Below are 21,371 nucleotides of genomic sequence, written 5' to 3'. Positions count from 1 at the left end.
AACCACATTACCATATGATTTTCTCAATCACAGGGTCAAGAAAATGGAGGGTACTTGCAGAATTGGTCACATAAAAAAAGTGTACCATTGCCAAAATACAGGAGGTGGTCAACCTACCCACTGGCTCATCTTACCCCACTTTCCCACTTAGTAACATCAACTCTGAGCTCATCACAACTGTTTTAAATATATTTATTCTGGGTTTATAAAGTTAATCAGTGAGTTAAGGAATTAACACATAAAACAAAATGGACCATGTGCAGCTGGTCCCTGTGCTGGTCACTCCTGACAGGCAGCAGATGTTAGAGCATAAAAGCATTTTTGAATTTACTAAGATCTGTTGTTGCACAGGTGACCAATCATGGGCTGTAGATGATCTCAGATAACATGTTGTGTCTTACTGATCACTTCTTACATGGTTGTCTTAGAGACATCATTAGTAACTCACCAAACCGTGCAATATCACACTTAGTGAATATGAACACACTGTGTTTTTTCACCAGCCGATTTGTGCGATCCAGTACCAGCATGCCACGAGTGTTTGAACCCTGCAGCTCCACACGAACCGGGCACTCAATTCTTTCTGTGACCACGTGGTCATCAATAAACGCAGACATGGCATAAGCATCGTAAGAGACAAAGCCAGGTCCAAAGTACACATCTCTCTTTGTCACCATGGCCTCTCTGGAGTACGCCCAGCACTGAGATGTGATCATCTTCATAAAGGCTGCAGCAGGTGCATCCTGGTTCATCAACTCTTCAAAGAACTCCTGCACAACAAGGGACATCAATAAAACCAGCTGTAGAGATCAAAAACTATCTGGAGATTCAACTCCATCCGTTTTTGTAAAAGTATAAACAGAAACAGTGTTTAAAATTTGATTTAAAAAGACGCTGCCTTCAATATTATCACTTTGATTGACTCATTATTGCTTTTAATGTCCTCCACAGACAGATTTACTCACTGTGCAGCCTACAGGCTGCTTTGACACACTGATATTAGCATGGCTACAAAGCTAAGCATGCTAGGTGTGTGTAGACCAACCTGGCCCCCTACTGGTCAATGTGTCACTTAAGCCGCGTTTCCACCAAGCAGTCTGGGACGGATTCCTTAAAAACCGAGACAAGCCGTCCAACTTTTTTGGGACCCTTTCTTATGGGTGCCAGACTGAACCAATCCGCTCTCGGGAGGTGGAGCAACACACTGCAGACAGTTGATTGGTCAAAAGAACCGTCACTTACCCCGACAGCGGCTGCATTTCTCCTGGCGGCTCACAGACTTCTCTGAAACGAAGCTTGATTGTTCTTTGTAACAGAGAGTTACATGAAAATCACAGAGAGGACGAAATGCTGTATGTCTTCCATCCGTGCTCTTTGTTTACTGTGTCGCGTTTTCTTCTTTGTTGGATTTAATAGCGGGGTAAGCTGCTACGGCGTTGCGCTATTGTTTACCAGCTGTGGCTTCTGGCATCCGGCTTACATGCTGCCCACCACGAGAGGGCACAGTTTGCTGTGGAAACGCAAATGGGATGAGACTTAACTGTCCCAAACCGTCCCAAACTGTACTGAACTGACCCGTACTGCTTGGTGGAAACGCAGCTTTATTTTATTGCATTTCTCTGTATCTGCAGTGGAGGGCCTTCCTTTTTCTTCCTCACGAACTCACACGATGAGACTTGTGTTCATTGAGGTCTGTTTATTCACTCTTGCTGTGTACACTTGCTGATGGCAGGCCAAGCAGTGTCTGCTGTGGCCTTTTTATTGTTTGCTTGATAGCATGCACCTAATTCTAATTTTTGGGGTATAATTTCTATTTTGACAGGTGCTTAGGCAAGAAATATTTAAAACGGGGGCAACCCAGTTAAAATTAGTGCCAGAGACAACACTTGAGGTCAAGGGTGCTACCAGTGCAAAAATTGCAACTGATGGACACAGGCCCTCATGAAAGTATTCATCAGCTTTGTTTATAATTAATTAATGATTTGTAATTATTTTTGTAAAACATCTCCAGAGAGCGTCAGCACTCACCGGCCACTTTAATAGGCACAACTTGCTAGTATCGGGTTGGACCCCCTTTTGCCTTCAGATCTGCCTTAATCCTTAGTGGCATAGATTCAACAAAGTGCTGTAAACATTCCTCAGAGTTTGGTCCATATTGACATGATAGCATCACACAGTTGCTGCAGATTTGTCGGCTGAACATCCATGATGAGAATCTCCCGTTCCACCACATCCCAAAGGTGCTGTATTGGATTAAGATCTGGGGACTGTGGAGGACATTTGAGGGAACTCATTGTCATGTTGAAGAAAGCAGTCTGAGATGATTCCAGCTTTATGACATGGAGCGTTATCCTGCTGGAAGTAGCCATCAGAAGATGGGTACACTGTGCTCATAAAGGGATGGACATGGTCAGCAACAATACTCAGGTAGGCTGTGGACTTTAAACCATGCTCAGTTGGTACTAAGGGGCCCAAAGTGAGCCAAGAAAATATCCCCCACACCATTACACCACCAGCAGCAGCCTGAACCGTTGATACAAGGCAGGATGGATCCATGCTTTCATGTTGTTGACGCCAAATTCTGACCCTACCATCTGAATGTGGAGCAGAAATCCAGACTCATCAGACCAGGCAACGATTTTCCAATCTTCTATTGTCCAGTTTTGGTGTTGCTGTGTGAATTGTAGCCTCAGTTTCCTGTTCTTAGCTGACAGGAGGGTCACCCGGTGTGGTCTTCTGCTGCTGTAGCCCATCTGCCTCAAGGTTGGACGTGTTGTGTGTTCAGAGATGCTCTTCTGCAGACCTCGGTTGTAACCAGTGGTTATTTGAGTTACTGTTGCCTTTCTATCAGCTCCAACCAGTCTGTCCATTCTCCTCTGACCTCTGGCATCAACAAGACATTTTGGCCCACAGAACTGCTGCTCACTGGATACTTTCTCTTTTTGGGACCATTCTCTGTAAACCCTTGAGATGGTTGTGGGTTAAAATCCCAGTAGATCAGCAGCTTCTGAAATACTCAGACCAGCCCGTCTGGCACCAACAACCATGTCACGTTCAGAGTCCCTTAAATCACCTTTCTTTCCCATTCTGATACTTGGTTTGAACTGCAGTGGATCGTCTTGACCATGTCTACATGCCTAAATGCATTGAGTTGCTGCCATGTGATTGGCTGATTAGAAATTTGCAATAATAAGCAGTTGGACAGGTGTGCCTAAAAAAGTGGTCGATGAGTGTATGTGTTACTGTTTTCAGTTATGTGCTAATGGACATATTCAGTGTGAGATTTACCATTGTGTATCCGCAATATGCTTGTTATCACTTCAAAAATCCAATTAAAAATGAATATCCTACCCATGTGAGTGAGTTTCTGCAGCTGTATTCCAACGATGCGATGTAAGTAGGGCAGAGAAATTCTTCAAGAACCACGTAGGCAGACTCTGGGTCCATGAAAAAGTTGAACTCGGAACACAACGTTGCGTTTCCTATCCCTGCAGAAACAAAGTCAAGTTAAAAGAGACAATATATATTTCCTAAAAGTTAATATTTGTGTATTTGTTTACCTTCCTTATTGCCTCCCATGATGTACAGGTCTTTGAGTTTTTGAGGAAAACTAGGATCCAGTCTGACAGCCAGCGCCAGGTTAGTAAGCGGGCCGATGGCCACCAAAGAGATCTGAGGAGAGCATGTTTGAGCACAGTGCGGCTTCACATTAAAGACACACCACTGAGAAGATTCTCACCTGCTTTTGGTTCTCAGTCACCAGCCTGATCATTGCATCCACTGCATGCTCTCTCTGGATTTTCCTCTCCCACAGTGGGTCTTTGTCTTTCATCACATCTCCAAATCCATCAGTGCCAAAGTGGTCAGTGGGTGAGCTGCCTGCTCCAACCAGAGGACTGCCGGCTCCTCGAAACACAGGTATCTACAGATCAGCAGCAAGAATGGTCACATAGATGCTTTGAATACAAAATACTCAGAGTATAAACATACTATTGATCTCAGAAGAAGACACGTACAGAAAAAGAATGAGCTACAAAGACCAAAAACTGTTTTGAAACCATTTTTTCTACTTCAAATCTGAGCATTATGTCATGGGACCACAGAGGTTTTCCTCTTTTTTTTTAATTTACAAGATCTCAGCTTGAGGGAAAATGTGGTGCAAGCTTCATATTTAGTTGAAAACCCTTACATTGGAAAACCTGTATGAAGCCTGTGAGCCATTTACATTACCAAACTTTTTTGTAAAATGCATAATCTATAGGGTCTAAGTCTGGAGATTGAGTTGTTCAGTCTAAAACTGTCCACTTCTAGTTCCAGATGAACTCCTTTGTTGTTTTGACAGTGTTTTGGGTCACTATCTTGCTGCATGATGAAGGATCTTCTGATCACTTCGGTTGCTTTTTTTTTTCTTCTTTAAACCGGCAAAATAAATGTTTCTGTAGTTCTCTGGGTTCATTTAGCTGCTACCATCATGTGTAACAGCATCACTAAAGATCGCTGAGCCCGTCTCAGAAGAAGCCATAGGAGCCCATGCCCTGACATTATCTCCACCGTGTTCCACGAATGAGCTTGTCTGTTTGGGATCATGAGCAGAACCTTTCCCTCCAAACTCTAGCCTTCTATCACTTGGGTAAAAGATCATATTTGTCTTACCAGTTCATAAAACTCTAACCTAGAATTTTGAGGTGTGTTTCTGTACTTTCTGGCACATTCCAGCCAGGCCTTGTCATTCTTTTGAATAAGTAGTTTGCATCTTCCAGTGTAGCCTCTGTACTTTTGTTCATGAAGTCTTCTGTGAACAGTACATTATGATACCTTCACTCTTGCTTTCTGGAAGTTATTGCAGATGTCACTCAAAGTTGTGGAGTCGTTCTTTACTGCTCTCACAATGTATAATGCTGACAACTGCTATTTTGTTTTTCTCAGAACATTCCTGATGGTTGTGCTAGGTAAGGTCAATATTTGTGTGATGGCTCTGATTCATTTTCTATCTGCTCTCGGCTTCAAAATTGGTTGTTTTCACCCGTAGACAGCTCTCTGGTTTTCATGTTGGAAGCACATCTAACTATTAGAGCAGTCCACAAATCTGAAACTGAGCACAGATTTTCAGCACTGTTTATTGTTTGAATAACTGGTGTTACATAACTGGAACCAAACAAACTTGTTGTCACATATACCAATACTCCTGCTCACATGAAAAATGGGTGCAGTCAAGCAAAAGGTGCCATCTTCAAAGTTGTGTATCAGATCAAGATTTAAATATTAACAAAAACTGAAACATTCATATTTTGGTGTCAAATCCTTTTCACATTTCACAGCGTAAATAAAGGAACTAGCCTCACTGTCCTGATACCTTTGGTAGGGAGTGTACAGGGAATTTATAAAGCTTCTGAAAACTTACCCCTTCACGCTCACAGATGGCAAGCACCCTCAAAACATTCTGACACACATTTTCCACCGCTGCATTCCCGTACACACAGGTGATTCCCACAACCTGAACGTTTGGTGCGGCCAAAGCCATCATTATGGCCTGAGCATCATCAATGCCGCAGTCTGTGTCAATGATCACCTGCTTCTTTTCCATGGCCATCTATGTAACATGAAAAAAATCTCAGTAAAAAGTACAAAACAACTTTTTCTCACAGATAAAAATGTTAATGTGACGCAATTAACATTGTGGCTCATATTTATTTAATACAAATTCTGTAAAACAGAAAAAGTATCAAACTGTAATTTTCACAAGGTCAGCAGAGGTGAGGTCAAGTGATAATTTCCCTTACCACTTATGTATATGTCACATCAACAAACAGAAAGTTGGTGATACTTTTCTCAAACCCGGTCACTGTTACGGATTCAATGACTGATATGTAGACAAGTTTGAGCTCCTTCAGCTGGATTATCAGAGGAGAACCAAGAAAAAACAAACACTAAAGCATGAGTCATTGAACTTTCCATTAACTTTAACCCAGCACCGCTAAAAGGGACGTTGTTGAAGGTTTTTCAATACTTGGCAATGCTAAATTTCACTTGAATGTGTTAGTACTTAGTGAAAGATGATAGATTTATGTTTAGTGCTTGATTTTAGATGCGGTTCTTTTTTGCTTGAGGGTTACTGTGCCAAAGTTTGGCAGCTTGGCATTCTACCTGACATGTACATTATCTGACTTGAATATATTAAATTGAAAAAAAACAAACAAACAAACAAACCCAATATGTCTCAAACTAACTAGATGGCTGTTTTCTGTGACCTCGTCAGTAAAAGACTTCAATAATTTCTAGAGTCTTGGATTTTTTTTATCTGTTAAAGTGTTCATTTAAATTGATGAATAGACCTGCTAAAAAAAGTACATTTTTGGAAAGAAAAAAAAAATACCACGCACACATCTTTGGGATTTTATTCAGGAGATGTGACTTAATTTGGTTTTCAAGCAATTCCTTTTCTTATTTAGTAATACATATGTATTTCAAACATGTTATATAAAATTTTATTGGACTTAAAAGACAGTGTTAAAGTTGTTAAAAATGTATTCTTTATGCTTATAAAGGTTTTACCACTCAAGATAGCAAAAAGAAAAAAAAACAACAACAATGTCTTTAATTCAAGAATAAAACGACACTGAGATGGGAAATAATGCAATATACACATTTTCAAATTCCCCGTATATACTTTACCTAATGTTCAAAGTAAAGAAATGTTCAAAGATATTTTTTCTGGTAGTTTGACCCAGCTACCTGTGGTTTCCCCATAGACCGTACAATTATGGTACGGTTTCCCATATTCTGATTGGTTTGTACGCACACACACACCTTTGACTTATTGGCTTCCATTACGTTTGTTTTTCAGCTTCTCATACGGACACCATAGACAGTTTCTGACAACTTCCTCATTCATTTACATAGCTCAGTTGGAAAACAATGTTTCGTGTTAAGCTGACTCACACAAAAAGTGAGCCCAATTTCAGTATTTTACGATTGAAGTACGCTGTAGTGAGAGCACTTACCCCGTGTCTGCAAAATATACTTCAAACTGGGAATGCGTCGGTCGCGAACGTTCTGGCTCTTAGAACCGACTCTTTAAAGTGCACAACGGGGTCTAGTTCCTGACTGGGAATTTTTTCCCCTCTTCTTTTTTGTTCAAGCCGAACATGACTAGTCAAGATTTGTGGTGTCATGTGTGTGTCCACATGCAGCAGAGAGAGTGGGGTAGGGGCTACAAGCACAGTATGGTGAGCACACAAACAGGAGGGAGATGAGAGAACCTGCACTGCAGATTGAGAAAACACCCCAGAAAGATGAGAAAATTGGTGACAGCAGGTCTTACCAAGGTGATGGCGCAGAGATTGTTCATTGTTGCAACATCTGTCCCCTCAGAAAAGGTCTAAAACAGGACACATTCCTTTTTTGTCTTACAAATTTTAATTAATATCTTGTCATTTTACAGCTAAGCTTGTCTATGTTGTTTTACTGTAAATAGTTACAAGTCTACAAATATTATAGTCAGAGATCGGACCTTTTTATTTAATCAAAATTGTTTTTGTTTGTGTACTTAAAATTCAATCTAGTGGCACTGCTTCTTGCTGAGTTTTTAAGTAAGTCATAAAAATGATAAAAAATTGATTGAATTCTTTTTCTTTACATTAGTAATCCACTTTACACACAATTTTCAAATATTTTTTGGTTTTTAATTAATCTAGGGAACCATTTGTGAGCTGAGATTGCCGGATGTTTTAGTGAGCCGAGCCAAAAGAACCGGCTCTCTTATATGAACCTTAATTCTCATCACTACTTCAAACCGTTCCTGGCGTCGCTCCTGTGATTGGTCAGGGATGTTGAATCAGTCCAGTACGGGTAATAGGCTAAACGAAGATGACACATTTTCATAATTTCAAATTATATATCAAATATTAAACAAAAGTAGATGGGTTGAAGCAGAAAAAAATCTGTCTGCGCTAAACACTTTTTTAGTGTTTTGTATTCCCCTTGTACCATTTTTAACTCCCCTGTTTAGTCCAAAAATGGTACAGTCCGGTCAAGCTGCACAAGGCAGTCTAATAGTGTACAGAGAGCGACGTCTAGTCTGTGTAAATGTTAATATAACTTTCTCTCAAACCAACGTGCATCTTATTTCAATCATTAATGGTTGGTTGGATGCTTTTACAGCCTGCTTTGGCTCCAAGAAACAGCACAAGGTATGACTTACAAACGATAACAGGACAGCTGGGCGTGTTTGCGTTTGCTAACTAAAACACAACACTGAAGGATGTAGCTGTGTGTTCATTTTGACTGCACGCGCAGCACAGGTGAAGTGTTAGTTTATGTTCATGTAGCTCACAGCTAACAGACACACGGTGTTCTGTTTGTGTAATAGGTGACTTATTGTCGGTCAGAGGTAACGACAATGTAGTTGATGTAAGACAGAACAATGTCCTTCCTGGTTCATTCTCAAAAATCAGAGAGATATAGTTTAATGTGAGCAGATATATTAATGTAGGGTCAGAGTCACTGCAGGGGTGTGTCCAAGGCTTCTTGATCAGGGTGGCACCGAGTGAGCACAGGGGTGGCTCCTCTTTCTGCCTGGTTCGCTGATTATTTTGTTATTTTCCTGAGTTTCTGCCATACTTCACCTGTCATAAACATTTGTATTCAAAGGTGCTATAGACTTCTTTCCAACTTGCGTCATCATAAAGATGCATACATTTTGGCAAAGGAAGCAGTGATTAACTCCATGCATTTAGATGATTTAGCACCCTGCAAACTCTGAATTAACTGTAAGCAGCTTAGAAATGTCTGGTTGTTCTGAGGTCAGTTGTCAGAAATGATCCTGTTCCGCAGAGTCAAATACTATCAAGCTCTAACTGTCACAGAGCAACCAGTGTTTTGGATTAAAAATTAACCCTGCTAACTTGGGACTCCAGGTGGACGTGTCAATGATTCTTGGCTAAATGGTTAACAGGGCTGCCATTACACTAAAATACCAGCGACATCTGTGGCTGCAAGTTTTCCATAAACAAGCATCATTTAGCTAGGTTTGACTGTAAACAAATAATATTAACAGAACCCAGTTTTTATTTTGTGTAGTTAATGAAGAAGTTGGTTTGGAGCTGAGGTTACGACCAAATATGACACCTAGGGCTCAATGTTAAGAGTAAACAATAAGTGAATGTTTAAATAAAGACTAACAAGAACGGGCTTCATGTTCACAGTTAAACTACTGTTTAATTAATATTTTAATTAACAATCCTAACAAAACAAAATTAGTATATTCTGGCATATTTGATGCAGTTACCTCTGCACATGTAGTTTTCCGGCTTGTTTGTCATGACCTGGGTCGCATAACCAGTGATCTGTGTGTTGGTCTTTGGTTTTGGAGGGTTTTTGGTTAATTGACACAAGTTTATGTCTTGATATTTCACAGTCTGTAAATGTCCACAGATAATGCAATCATAAGCATAAAGTGGCTTGTGTTCATTAACTCCTTTCTGGTGTATATGCTGGGTTTCCCCACTAAAAACATCCATCCACTGAATATCTGTCCACCTGCTGATGTTTTCCATCCACTCACTGATTTATCATCTGTCAAAGTGATGTTATGGTGAAATGCTTTGTTTTTTGGTGGTTTACCCCCTCACTCAGCTTGACTTCACGTTTTAACACCAAAGGTTGTGTACAGTTTCCACACAGTTGAAGTAGTTAATCATTTTAGCATAATTTGTGCCTTTGACTGGGCAAATAGCTCTGAACTTCATTCTTCCTGTCACATCTTTTCAGAGTTTCTTAAAAAGCATTTTCCTTGTTCCACAGAAGGAGCACCAGTCACTTTAACCTGAGCTGCTTCAGTCATCCATCACACTAAGTGGCCACTCAATGCCTAATACATCAGAGGGTCAAGAAGTAAACCTCCCTGGGCCAGCAGAGCCGTCAGGGCTGCAGAGGCCCACCGATGGAGAGGAGGAACACAGTCTGATGAACGCCCTCGCCCGGGATGCTGTCAGAGTCAGGAGGGCGTCCAGCGCTGAGCTTCACCTGCCATGGACCTGCCCGGTCACACACTCGCGTGAGAAGTTCTACACAGTCTGCTCTGATTATGCTCTTCTCAACCAGGCTGCTTGTGTGTACCGGCCTCCAAACACATCCAGGGACCTGGTCTCTAACAAGCAGGGTGACGGCCCAACACTGCTGAAGACCAAACCCTCAGTAGACTTCAGCATCAGCCAGCCTGGAGGGGCCCATGTGGGGTCAGACGGGGACTGTGACATGATGGAGATGTCGTCCGGAAACACTAAACCAATTTTAGCCTGGGAGATTGATACCACAGACTTCAATGCCGTACTCACAAGAAAACCCAGAACAAGTAAGAGAAACATTTCAGACGCCTGTTTAATGTCTAGTAATGATTTCAGAAAATTGAGTCAGCTCAAATTGGCGCAATAACTGTTCATTGAGGTGGATATCTGTTTACTCTGGGGTGTTTTCCTTGTCAGTAATAATCATAAAAGCAGCCTTTGGTTCTTGTATAGATGTTTGTTAACTGACTTCCTTCCTTTTGATCAGCCTTTCTTTCTAAAATCAGCTCTGATGTGGTTCTGAGATGGGCTTTTAGCCCAACAGCTTCCAAAGGGACAAACTGTCAATCTACATCCCCCATTCCGCAAATTTATGCATTAAAACCAAGTCTTTAAATTATTTGAACAGATCAGTAAAGTTGAAGTCAAAAAGTCTGACCTCCCATTATGTGAATGAACAGATAAATGAGCTACACACCCATAACTGTGTTTAACTAAGGGATAAACCATAGACTATAGAATAAACGAACGTAGTCTCCATGGTGTCCCCTGTCTGTTTTTAAAACAGAGTTTTGAAGCAAATCTTTGTCAGGGGCCATGTTGGAATTGGGGTGGGCTTTGTGCCTCCACACTAACAGCTACAGGCCACCTGCCTTTCAATCTGCTGAGCTGTGCCTCTGATTGGACTCATCATCTCAATATGTTTAAACTGCTGAGTCTGGAAAAAAATAAAAACAACTTCTTGTGCAGTGTGTGCCTTCACAGGAATTACTGATTCAGACAGGAGACTTTTTTTGTGCCAGGCTGTAAACACGTTTATTTCTGCCGTATAGATGTTTTTTTTTTTAGCTTGGTGTGTATCTCCGTGTTTCCACCAAGCAGACCAGCTGATGTTGTACCTCAATCAGTGTATTTAATGGAGGGACTTCCTGCAGAAAATCTCTCTCTGGTCATCTGCAGCACCATGTGCTCATCATTATGAGCTAAGTGAATGATCTGCTGGTTTTTGATTGCAGATTATCATGATCTCGTGATTAAAAACAAACAAGGTGAAAGCAGTTGACAACTATTTCTGAGTGGGTCACCCAGCTGTAGTCTATGAGGAGGATTCACTGTTTTTTTTTTTTACAATGAATAATAAAATAGATAATGTTTATTATAATTTCATTTGTTTTTACCAGCCCCTTGTTTTAATGTGATACAAGTAGGGATGGTACCCCTCATATTTGAAATGATACGGTACTGATGCCTGCTACCTGGCAATCGGTATCGGTACTCAACAACACCAATTTTTGGTACTTTTTGTGATTATGGGGTAAAAATATATCATTTTTTTATAATAAAGTCTCTTTTTTCAATTTAACAGCTGTATTTCAATTTAAAAAGCTGTATGAACCAAACTTATCTTTTAAGTACCTAAACATAGTACTTTTCGATTTACGTGAATTGGTACCTGGTACTTATGACAGAATTTGGTCTGTACCTATAAAAGTACCCACTTTTATAGTACCCACCCCTAGATAGAAGCACTATTTTCTAACTGTAGGACATCTGGACGCTATTTTCTTTTGCCATTAAATGAAAAAAAAACAAATACATATACAAACATTTAAACATAACAGTTGGGGCACTGTGAAATTCAGAACTAGAGAAAAATGCAGACTTGTGCAAAGATAAAAAAGAGTTTTGGGAGGAACTTTTACAGAAAATAAACATATATCATATGTTACTACCCTACCACAACTTTGCACAGTCATCGGATGGATCAATTCTTTCTCTTTGTGTCTACTGGGGAGGCGAGGAACTATTCCAGTAATGGGTGGTTGGTTTCCAGTGACTGTGGAATAGTGTTACCACTTAAATGTCCATCCCTGATAAACAGATTATAACATACACACTTACACTTGAAATGTAATTTTTAAGTGCATAATACAGGTTTAGCCCTTTGTGCTCTGATGTACAAAATATTTAGAAAACTTTGTTCAATCTAGGTGTGACTGTGATCATGAGGAAAAGTATTCAGGATTTTTGAGACACAGAAATGTTTTGATCCTACTTCACTGATGTTGTTTTCAGGCAACATGAAGAAAAGTATGACCAAGAAGATGAAGTCCTCTGACAGGATCAGCCGGAACCTGCAGGACGTCCCGTCCCATGACTCACTGGAGGAGATCAAACAGAGAAAAGTGCTCGACCTCAGGAGATGGTAACGCTTCACTCAGTCAGAGAGAAACACGGATGTGAATAAATCAGACAGAGAGCTGTTGAAGTTTATAACCTGTGTTCGTACACCTTCAGGTACTGCATCAGCCGACCGCAGTATAAGACCTCGTGTGGGATCTCCTCTCTGGTGTCGTGCTGGAATTTCCTCTACAGTACTTTGGGTGCAGGGAGGTGAGCCTCACACAGCCTCAGCTTAGCGTCACGTAAATACACACAAACTGAGACACTAAGTGGGTTTATGTTTCTGTGGTTAGCCTTCCACCCATCTCTCAGGAGGAGGCTCTGCACATTCTGGGCTTTCAGCCGCCTTTTGAAGAAATCAAGTTCGGTCCTTTCACTGGCAATGCAACGCTGATGCGGTAAATAAACCTGTCTTTGAATTACTGTCATCTCTGGAAATGACTCACAGTTCAGTAATTAGAGCACATTTTCTCTTCCAGGTGGTTCAGACAAATCAACGACAACTTCAGAGTGCGAGGCTGCTCCTACATCCTGTACAAACCACACGGAAAACACAAGACAGCAGGAGAGACAGGTGAGCCCCTGAAGGCGCTCTGATACTCTGTCTGCTCTGATATCAGAGCCTGTTGTAACGGTTCAGAGAAGCCACAAAGTATGAGCAGGCAAAGCAGCTGTCCTGTGTTTCAGATGAATACCTGCAGGTCTCTGAAAAATAGACCGTGAAAGGATGTGTGCACAGTTCCTGCCATCACTGCAACACCACACAGACATGACTAAGATACATCAACACAATTCTTCCTGCCTAAAATTAAATCAGTCAGTCCAGAAACCCTTATTTATGACAATTATTGAAGGAAAAGTGGATGTAGAAAAACAGGACTCACAAAAGCAGCGCAGCAGAAATAATGTTCATGACGTTTGACACCACCGATGAGTCACAGCGAGTCAGCTGTCACACTCAGGTAGAGGAACGCAGTGTCTCACTGTGATCCATGTCTCCCTCCAAAGAGATGTGATAACCTGTCAAATCTCCTCAGCTGAAGGAGCGCTGATGAAACTGACTCAGGGGCTGAAGGATGAGTCCATGGCCTACATTTACCACTGCCAGAACCACTACTTCTGCCCAGTGGGCTTTGAAGCTACACCGCTCAAAGCAGCAAAGGCGTACAGGTGGGTCACATCACTCACACAGAAACTGATTATCTTGAAAATTCACTGAGCTGACTGCGAGTTTTTAAAGTTTAACTCAGCTGGTGTTTTTTATGGATATTTAATTTACAAAGGTAAAACAGGGATACATTGAATGTGGAAAGATCACACAAAAAATGTACACAGTGTCCACAGAGTCCACAGTTATTAATTCAGACAGGAAACTGATCCAAAGTTCAGGACCAACAACTTCAAAAGCACAGTCTTCTGTAATTTCGAGCCTGGTACGAGGCACAACAGGAAAACCCTGATCAGAGGACTTCAGAGTCCTGCCTCAGCAGCTCTCTGAAATAACCTGGAGCCTGACCTTTCAAGGCTCTGTTCACAGAAACATGAGTTTGAACTGGATTTTAAAGTTGATTGGAAGCCAGGATTGGTGTGACATGGGACCTTTTTGAGGATTCTGTCTGCAGCATTTTGGACGACTTCTAGGTTCAATATTAACAATGTAGTATCCACAGTTAGGAGGCAACACTGCTCAGTGTTAAAGCTTTAATCATGCTAGAAGTTTGCAGTGGCTTTTTGTATTCAGGCTGATTTTGGGTTCTTCCAATTCTTAATGTTATGGGATACAATGAAGATTATTTTCTGTGTTTTTGAATTATTTTTTGCAGGAATTGGTATTCATGAAGCTCTTTGTTAAGTCTGGAAAATAGCATGTCTGTCAGGATGTGTTTGTGGGTTTTTTTGAGGCATTTTTCTGTTATGACTCATGTTTACGTGTTGATTTAATGGAGTCAGAGTAATCTAAAACTTGTTGAATCAAAATAATTTAGGAAGGAGCGCTTCCTGGATAAATGCAGTCTCAGAAACCTAAAAAAAAAAAAATCAAAGTCATGCTCGGCAGATCAGTTAAAAAACCTTTATTTTAAAGGGAATTGTACCGTGACTCTAAGTCCTGTGTTTCAGGTGAATCAAACTAAATTCTCATCCATTTTTTAAAACAAGTGGAAAAGTTTAAATTAAAATGTCGATGAGACATCTAGCTTCAAAATTTAGTCAGTAAGTGCGGGTTGTTAAGTGTAATTTTTGTCTAATAGATGTTTTTATTTTATCTGTCCTGAATAAAATATCCAGCAGAGGGTGCTCTAAAATTTCTCAAAGCTTGAACTCTCATATTTACCACTGTGCCCATGGTTGTGTTGAGGCCCCAAAGTAACAGAATAAGAGTTTTAAGGATTTGATCGGAAGAATTGAATGAAGTTCATCTCCCTGTGAGTAATTTATGATTCAATTCCTTAAAAGTTTGTCTTTCTTTGTGGTCGTGAAGGGGTGCCTTACCCACAAATGAAATGGAGTATTGGATCCTGATTGGTGAGCCCAGCAGGAAACATCCGTCTATCCACTGTAAAAAGTAAGATCTGAGTCTGTTTAAGATTTGATCACGTTCCAGCCGCGAGCTCTTTTACTTGAAGTGTCTGTTTTTAGGTGGATGGACATCGTGACAGATCTGAACACACAGAATCCAGACTACCTGGACATCCGTCACACAGAGAGGGGCATTCAACGCCGCAAAACCAAAAAGGTTCCCCCGCTCTTGCCTGTTGTTTTAAATAAGCTGATGAAGTTTATCTTTCTGAGTTGAACTTGGACTAATGTGGATGTCTGGTGGGCTCACAGGTGGGAGGTAACCTGCACTGCATCATGGCCTTCCAGAGGGTGAACTGGCAGAAGCTGGGCCCCTGGGCTCTGAACCTGGAGAACCTGCGGCACGACTTCCACCACTCGGGCGCAGAGCGAGCCCACGCCTCGGACGACTCAGACGACAGGACTTCATCGAAGCGTCTCGCCAACCTGGGACGCTCGCACAGCATGGGGAGTCAGAAAGACAGCAGCTGGAAACGTCAGTCCAACATGGCAGAGCACAGACAGAGGAGCTCGCCAGACAGCGACCTGGAGGAGGACAGCACGGACTGAGCAGGTTCTACAGGGTGCACAGAGGGTTGTAGGTTGTTTCTGTTATTTTATCCACCCCTCTGTTTGATAACAAAATGAGGTTAGATGTTTTAAAGACTACAAGATTATTTTAGTCTCATTCTACTTCCTCTCATCACATTTCTTTGTTTTTATCACAAACTCACTGCAGTGATCCTGTTATTGCACATTTAATCACTTAGTGCTGTTTGGGAAACACATGTGCTGTATTTTCTGTTCAAACATGTTGACACACCTCCACGTTACCCTATACAGGTGAGTCGTTGCTCCTGACGTCCAGTGGCTCGTTCAGTTCAGTTCAGTTCAGTGGAATCTCTGTTGTAGTGTCGTGACAGCAGCTCGTCGACCTTCTGTTGTGCTTTGTGAAACCTCCAGTGAGACTGTTACGTAGATGAAGACGTGGAGCTGTACAGAGGTGATGGTGGAAACAGTCAGCGTCACTGGCTGTGAGGAAATATGTATTCAATCCCTGGAAATCAATCAAAACGTGAAACCCGAGAGAGTTGAAGCCTGCATGGTTTATTTTCATGTTTATACTCAGACACACTTTGTTCCCACACCTTCATGGTGTCATCTGTCTTTGACCCGACGCACTCCTCATTTCTGTGATCTGATGTAGTTTTATTTAATTAATTTTACAATAAATTAAGATTTTTTACAAACTCTTTGGACAGACACTTTTCTTTACATCAATCACAGTTACATTCTCAGCTTAGCGGCTTTGCAGACGCGCCGCTTCCAATCAGCTCCTGTCTTAACTCAGCGATGTGAGTGGGACCAATGCGACAGCAACCACCTACAGGAGGAAGAAAAGATCATCACAGCAGGTAGACGACAGAGAGAAAGAGGTAAAAAGAAACAGATCTCCTCACCTATCAAAGCTGCACCCTGCCTCCTCCATGTGCGACTTAGTGCAGGTATTGTTGCTGACCTTTTCTCTGATGTGAGCCACCTTTTTGTATAAGAAAAAGAAAAAGAAAACAGAAATGCCAGAATGAAAACTATTTACAGATTCTCTCAGGTAGTGCTGCTTTAAAAGCTCACTCAAGTGATGGAACAAAAGTGTGAAAGACTTCGGACAGACAGGAAAAGTAGAGTATAGAGAGTGAGAGAAGATTTGCAGTGAAGTGTTGAGGCTGGGAGTCGACAGCTGGCGACAGCTGGGACGACGACTAAAGCCTCTGTATAATCAGGTGTGCTTAAACCGCTAGGCCAGTTCTGATCCTACAAACCACACAAACAGAGTCTGAGAGATCTCAACACTTCACACACACCTGAACCAGACTTAAACAAGGCTCAACCCGTTGCTGGTTTCCTCTTTTGATGACTTTCTTTCTCTATTTCTTTGTCCTTAACCCTGTGTTGCTGAATTTGATACACGAGTTTCAAAGACCTCTATCTCATCAACATACTAAAAAGTTTCCTTAAAAACCTGGATAAATTAAATAAATGTTAAGTCAAACTAAAAGTTTAATGAGAGGTTAAATGACTTAGGAAAATAGCCTTTGAAACTAGCTAAAACAAAGTAGAAAGACCTGAGAGAAAAGTAGCTTTTTTATGTGTTTTTTTTTATTTGGTTAGTTTCAATCAAATGAAAATCATGTGCAGTTATGTAGATAAATAAACAAACAAATGAGGACTTTAAATATTAATGATCACCTCATGCAGTTGACTAGGGGAGAAAGCAAGTATTTGAAATAATAAACCAAAAATAATCATCTTTTGTTATGCACCTGAGGCAGGCGAGGGAAGCGTGTCTGCTAAATAGTGTTCCCCAAAAGATTGAAAAACAATAAAGCGGCGCTGTGCAGGCATCATAAAACTGCAGAAACCAAAGAGGCAGCTGGTAAGAGTCTTGACCTTTCAAACAATCGTAGTTTGGTAGATGTCCTGACAATGCTGGCACGTGCCCCTGCGTCTCTTTGTTCTTGTTTTTTGACTACTCAACATAGTAAAGAAACCTGACAGAATATTAACAGTACGTAAAGGAATCATAAATGAATTAATATTTGATGGTTTTGAGATTATTCCTTCAGTTAAAGGAAAGCAAAGCACAATTTAGTGTTAAACTCAGGATTTCTTAAGATTAAAGGAAACAATTTCAGTTATTTGTAAGCAAAACACAAGTTTAAACTAAAGTTAAACTTGACCATTTTAGATTTATAGGTTTGGCAGGAATGATGATTTTTCTTTCTTTAAAAATGCTTAAACTTCACGCTAACTTTGATGATTTATATGATTTCCTAACTTTTTCTTTTTGTTTTTTCCTTTTTCTAAATGTTTGCTCATGAAATCATCCACATGCTTTTTGTCAGGAAAATCATCCTTCATTTCAAATAAGTTACAGTAAGAATAACTAATAGTTTCTCATTTTTGAAAACAAGTATTTTCTGTATTGAAAGAATGCACATTAACTAAAAACTTCACAAAAAAAGTTGCCAAAACTGCCCAATTTATCAAATGTGATACAAAAAATTAAACATAACAAAACAATATAGCAATATTCTTTGTGTATTTTGTTAAGAGTCAATCTCAGTTCCAAAGAATTAAAATTTTATGGTTGTTTTTGATGGGTCAGGCTTTACAGGGTTGAAGGTGCTGTGAAGACTATCCAAAATCTGTACTGTTTCCTGGGATAAAGACTCAGTTTCCCATGAGCACTTTCACCCACTGTCATAAAGACATGACTCTTACCAAGACGTGGTGATGTGTTGCTCAGTGAGGACTCAAACATTTCTCCTCATCAGACTCACCCCTGCTGTGTGTTCCACTCCTCTCCACTGTTTGGATAAACCACCCAGCTCAGATCCGGGCTCAGCACGGACCCTGCAGAGTCCAGTAGTGGCTCCACCAGCTCTGGAGAGCAGCAGTTCACTCCTACAGCCACCAGCTGAGGGGATCTGTTAGCAACCTGCACCGCTTCAGTGAACAGGCTGCCATCGGAAATACACTTCTCGTCCTGACGGAGTTTTAAACAGACAGACATAATAACTCAACAAGGTTCACACCAAATCTGCAGAGGCTGCGTGTCAGTGACGTTTACCTTACAGGAGAAGGAGAGCCAGGCATCACAGTTTGGAAACTCTCTGAGCAGCTCCACCACTGCCTCCGCCTCTTTGATACTCGGGATTGTCTCAAAGGCGACGAAATCAGCTCCAGCTGCTGTTAAACATTCGACCTGGGACCGGTGCCAGACTTTAAGATCCTTGGAGGACAGAGAGAGGATAAAAAAAGATCCAGATGAACATAAAAGCAGCACTGTCATTTGATGCTGAAGTTACTGTATCCAACCAAGAGAAGAAATGAGTTACACTGCAAAACGTCGAGAGACTTCACTGTCTCAGAAGTTATCATCTTGTTATGAAATGAACTGAGGTAAGTTGTAACACAGAATGCCCAAAAATTAAATTTATTTCATAAGAGGCAGCATTTTTTTTCTTTATCAGAAAGAATGCACAGTCCAACCCCATCCAAGCACCTGGACCTCTTACCTCAACACTCATCTCCTTTGCATAAGCCCCCGTGTACTCTGACCCGTCGTGCAGAAAGGCTCCGTACGGTCCAACAGAGCCGGCCACCAGCGGACGTCTCTGCCCTTCAGAGATAAATCAATGTAGCCACATCATTATTTAAAAGTTTTAATAGCTTGAATGTTTTAATTGCTTAGGGAATATCAAATTAGCCCTTGTTTTCTACCTGCAGAACAACTTTCAGAGATAAACTTCTCTGTGGTCTCTTTGGCGAGTTGAACTCCAGACATGAGCAGTTCTCTGGCACGTTCAGGCGTCACATTCAGGTGATCTTTGAATCCTCTGATACTCGCCTGGTACGTGGCTGTCGTGACAACATCAGCACCACTAAGAAGAAACCTGCAGGAATATCACATTTTTCATGAAACAATTTCTACTCCTCTTTCTGAACATTTCAGAGATACTCTGAGTGATCTAGCCAATAGAAATACTAACAAAGTGAATTGTAGAAACACTCATCACAATACCTCAAAGAAGAGCCTCAAGCTGGTAAACAAAGTCTTCTTGCCTGATCAATTATCTTTATACACAATTTTTTCTTTGTTTATATGGTTGATGTACCACGTTTTGGTATTTGCGGCAAATGAGTTTTCTGAATGAACCTTACCTGTAATGAGCATCTCTTATGGCCTGAGGATTAGTATGCAGGAGCCTCGCACTCCACAAAGGATCTCCCTACAAAAACAAAAACAAAAATAGACATTTTAGTCCTTATCTATAGATCCATGTTTACATCTTTCTGGTAGACAAAAGTGTTTTTTTCTGTTAGCTTCTCAATATGGATTTGGATTGGAGAAGGAAGTGTGCCACCTCAGGAAATGATGCAGTTTTGTAAAATAAGCAGAAAAATACATATTCAGCTCAGGAAACTATATTTTTAAAAATAATTTATCATTCTTCATTTAGTTTTATTTGAAAACCACAAATGAGATGATACTTGTATTAGGGATGCCAAATGTCTGTTTCTAACACTTTAAAATACTTCCATTCCAAAAAGTTCTCCATCCCTGAATTGCAGCGAGTATTTTGGTGTAAAATACTACATTACTAAGATCAGACACCACTACTTCGAGTGATTCATGAGGTGCACCAGAGTGACAAAGGCTGGGAGAGTTTGTTGCACCAGATTGTTGAATTTGATGTAATGTAATCACTTCTCTGCTAATTAAAATGAATGGATAAATGGCATAAAAGATGACAGAGATCAACCAACCACATAGCATGTACTTTGACTTTTAAAGGCTTCTTCATCACACAACAGCTCATGACATTATTTAAGGTCTTATTGTCATTTCTCTGATAGGCTACTCAACACAGTCATGTACTAAGAGCAAAAGAGCCCCCCTCTGTTAGCCCTATAGGATGGCTGAGGTACATGACAAGGAGAAAATGACTCAGCTTTTCTTATGTACAGCTGCATAACTATAAGAATATTTGTGTACATTGTCTTCAAGACAGTAGAAGAGCCTTAAACTAATGCACATAGACCTAAAATGATTTAAGACAAGGTTAATTTTGCACATTTATTAACAATAGTTAGGTTGCATTCCCAAAACACACCTTGATTATATAGTGTATATAGATAATTGCATGTAACATTGAGATATTTTGAGTGTGATTTAATGCACATAAAAGGCACGAAATTGCCAATCAGACGTTTAAGTAACAGAATAATGTCGTTAAAAGATGAAGTTAGGAAGTATATCCTGTTTATGAAATCATGATTAGACAAGAAAATGTGCTTTACATGGAATGCAGACCTTTGTTCATGCAATGACTGTATTTTAACATGTGTTTTAATGTCTTGCCTGTAAGTGTATTCCCTGCGCCTCTAGTTCAGTTGCAAGTCCCCCATCCAGGATTAAAGGTCCATCATCATGCATGTACTTCTTGAGACGACGAGAGGAAGACATGGAAGAAAACTGTTAATAAAGGACACTAAAATGTTATTCAATCCTTTTTTTACATTAAAAAAGAAGGAGGTGAAACTCTTGAACGTCTTTCGAGAGTTTACAATATCAAACGCCGGCAGCACTAAACACAGCAGTGCTGCTTTCTCCAGACTTGTTTTTCCGGGTGACAGAAAAAAGTTCATGTGCTGCGTTTGATGTCCCTCGAATTTGTGAACATCAAAAGTCATGTTACCATATGACCACCACTAGATGGCAGAGTAGTAACACATAGTAAGAGTGCAGCTAGTGGACACAGTCATTCAAAGAGCAATACAAGT

At 40.6% G+C, this 21,371-nt stretch overlaps 3 protein-coding genes across 3 annotated transcripts; 1 reads left to right on the top strand and 2 right to left on the bottom strand.

The window, feature by feature from the left end:
- Positions 1-29: 29 nt before the first annotated feature.
- On the bottom strand, positions 30-7,070 carry LOC141789639 (inosine-uridine preferring nucleoside hydrolase). The gene is made up of 6 exons (XM_074669165.1): positions 7,002-7,070; positions 5,402-5,590; positions 3,740-3,922; positions 3,561-3,672; positions 3,352-3,488; positions 30-770 (listed from the first exon to the last, which is right to left on the bottom strand). The coding sequence occupies exons 2-6, from the start codon at positions 5,588-5,590 to the stop codon at positions 405-407; spliced, it is 987 nt and encodes a 328-aa protein (XP_074525266.1). The 5' UTR covers positions 7,002-7,070; the 3' UTR covers positions 30-404.
- A 902-nt stretch (positions 7,071-7,972) lies between these two features.
- LOC141789435 (basic immunoglobulin-like variable motif-containing protein) lies at positions 7,973-16,276 on the top strand. Its single transcript, XM_074668832.1, has 10 exons — positions 7,973-8,189; positions 9,802-10,351; positions 12,360-12,489; positions 12,582-12,677; positions 12,761-12,865; positions 12,947-13,041; positions 13,505-13,637; positions 14,947-15,030; positions 15,105-15,201; positions 15,297-16,276. Exons 2-10 carry the CDS (start codon positions 9,865-9,867, stop codon positions 15,591-15,593), a joined length of 1,524 nt encoding a protein of 507 aa, XP_074524933.1. The 5' UTR covers positions 7,973-8,189; positions 9,802-9,864; the 3' UTR covers positions 15,594-16,276.
- Positions 16,274-21,211, bottom strand: LOC141789436 (betaine-homocysteine S-methyltransferase). Its single transcript, XM_074668833.1, has 8 exons — positions 20,950-21,211; positions 19,749-19,816; positions 19,308-19,480; positions 19,103-19,206; positions 18,655-18,816; positions 18,365-18,570; positions 16,484-16,563; positions 16,274-16,407 (listed from the first exon to the last, which is right to left on the bottom strand). The coding sequence occupies exons 1-8, from the start codon at positions 21,052-21,054 to the stop codon at positions 16,319-16,321; spliced, it is 987 nt and encodes a 328-aa protein (XP_074524934.1). The 5' UTR covers positions 21,055-21,211; the 3' UTR covers positions 16,274-16,318.
- Positions 21,212-21,371: the final 160 nt, after the last annotated feature.

Source organism: Halichoeres trimaculatus, unplaced genomic scaffold (genome assembly GCF_033239565.1).
Source record: "Halichoeres trimaculatus isolate MK-OKI-2021-1 unplaced genomic scaffold, fHalTri1.1 fHalTri1_scaffold_4, whole genome shotgun sequence".
In the NCBI taxonomy this organism is placed as follows: domain Eukaryota; kingdom Metazoa; phylum Chordata; class Actinopteri; order Labriformes; family Labridae; genus Halichoeres; species Halichoeres trimaculatus.
The sequence above is the reverse complement of the archived record's forward strand: the minus strand, read 5'-3'. Positions and strand labels throughout refer to the sequence as shown.

Bases quoted from the DNA above. Each gene is read 5' to 3' on its own strand.
- LOC141789639 (XM_074669165.1), bottom strand. From the start codon at position 5,590: ATGGCCATGGAAAAGAAGCAGGTGATCATTGACACAGACTGCGGCATT. The intron at 3,923-5,401 runs GTAAGTTTTCAG...GCTGATCTGTAG, and splicing joins CCATCTGTGAGCGTGAAGGG to ATACCTGTGTTTCGAGGAGC. The intron at 3,489-3,560 runs GTAAACAAATAC...TTGTTTCTGCAG, and splicing joins CATGGGAGGCAATAAGGAAG to GGATAGGAAACGCAACGTTG.
- LOC141789435 (XM_074668832.1), top strand. From the start codon at position 9,865: ATGCCTAATACATCAGAGGGTCAAGAAGTAAACCTCCCTGGGCCAGCA. The intron at 13,042-13,504 runs GTGAGCCCCTGA...AAATCTCCTCAG, and splicing joins CAAGACAGCAGGAGAGACAG to CTGAAGGAGCGCTGATGAAA. The intron at 15,031-15,104 runs GTAAGATCTGAG...GTCTGTTTTTAG, and splicing joins CCGTCTATCCACTGTAAAAA to GTGGATGGACATCGTGACAG.
- LOC141789436 (XM_074668833.1), bottom strand. From the start codon at position 21,054: ATGTCTTCCTCTCGTCGTCTCAAGAAGTACATGCATGATGATGGACCT. The intron at 19,207-19,307 runs GTAGAAAACAAG...TTATCTCTGAAG, and splicing joins CTCTGAAAGTTGTTCTGCAG to GGCAGAGACGTCCGCTGGTG. The intron at 16,408-16,483 runs GTGAGGAGATCT...TTCCTCCTGTAG, and splicing joins GCAGGGTGCAGCTTTGATAG to GTGGTTGCTGTCGCATTGGT.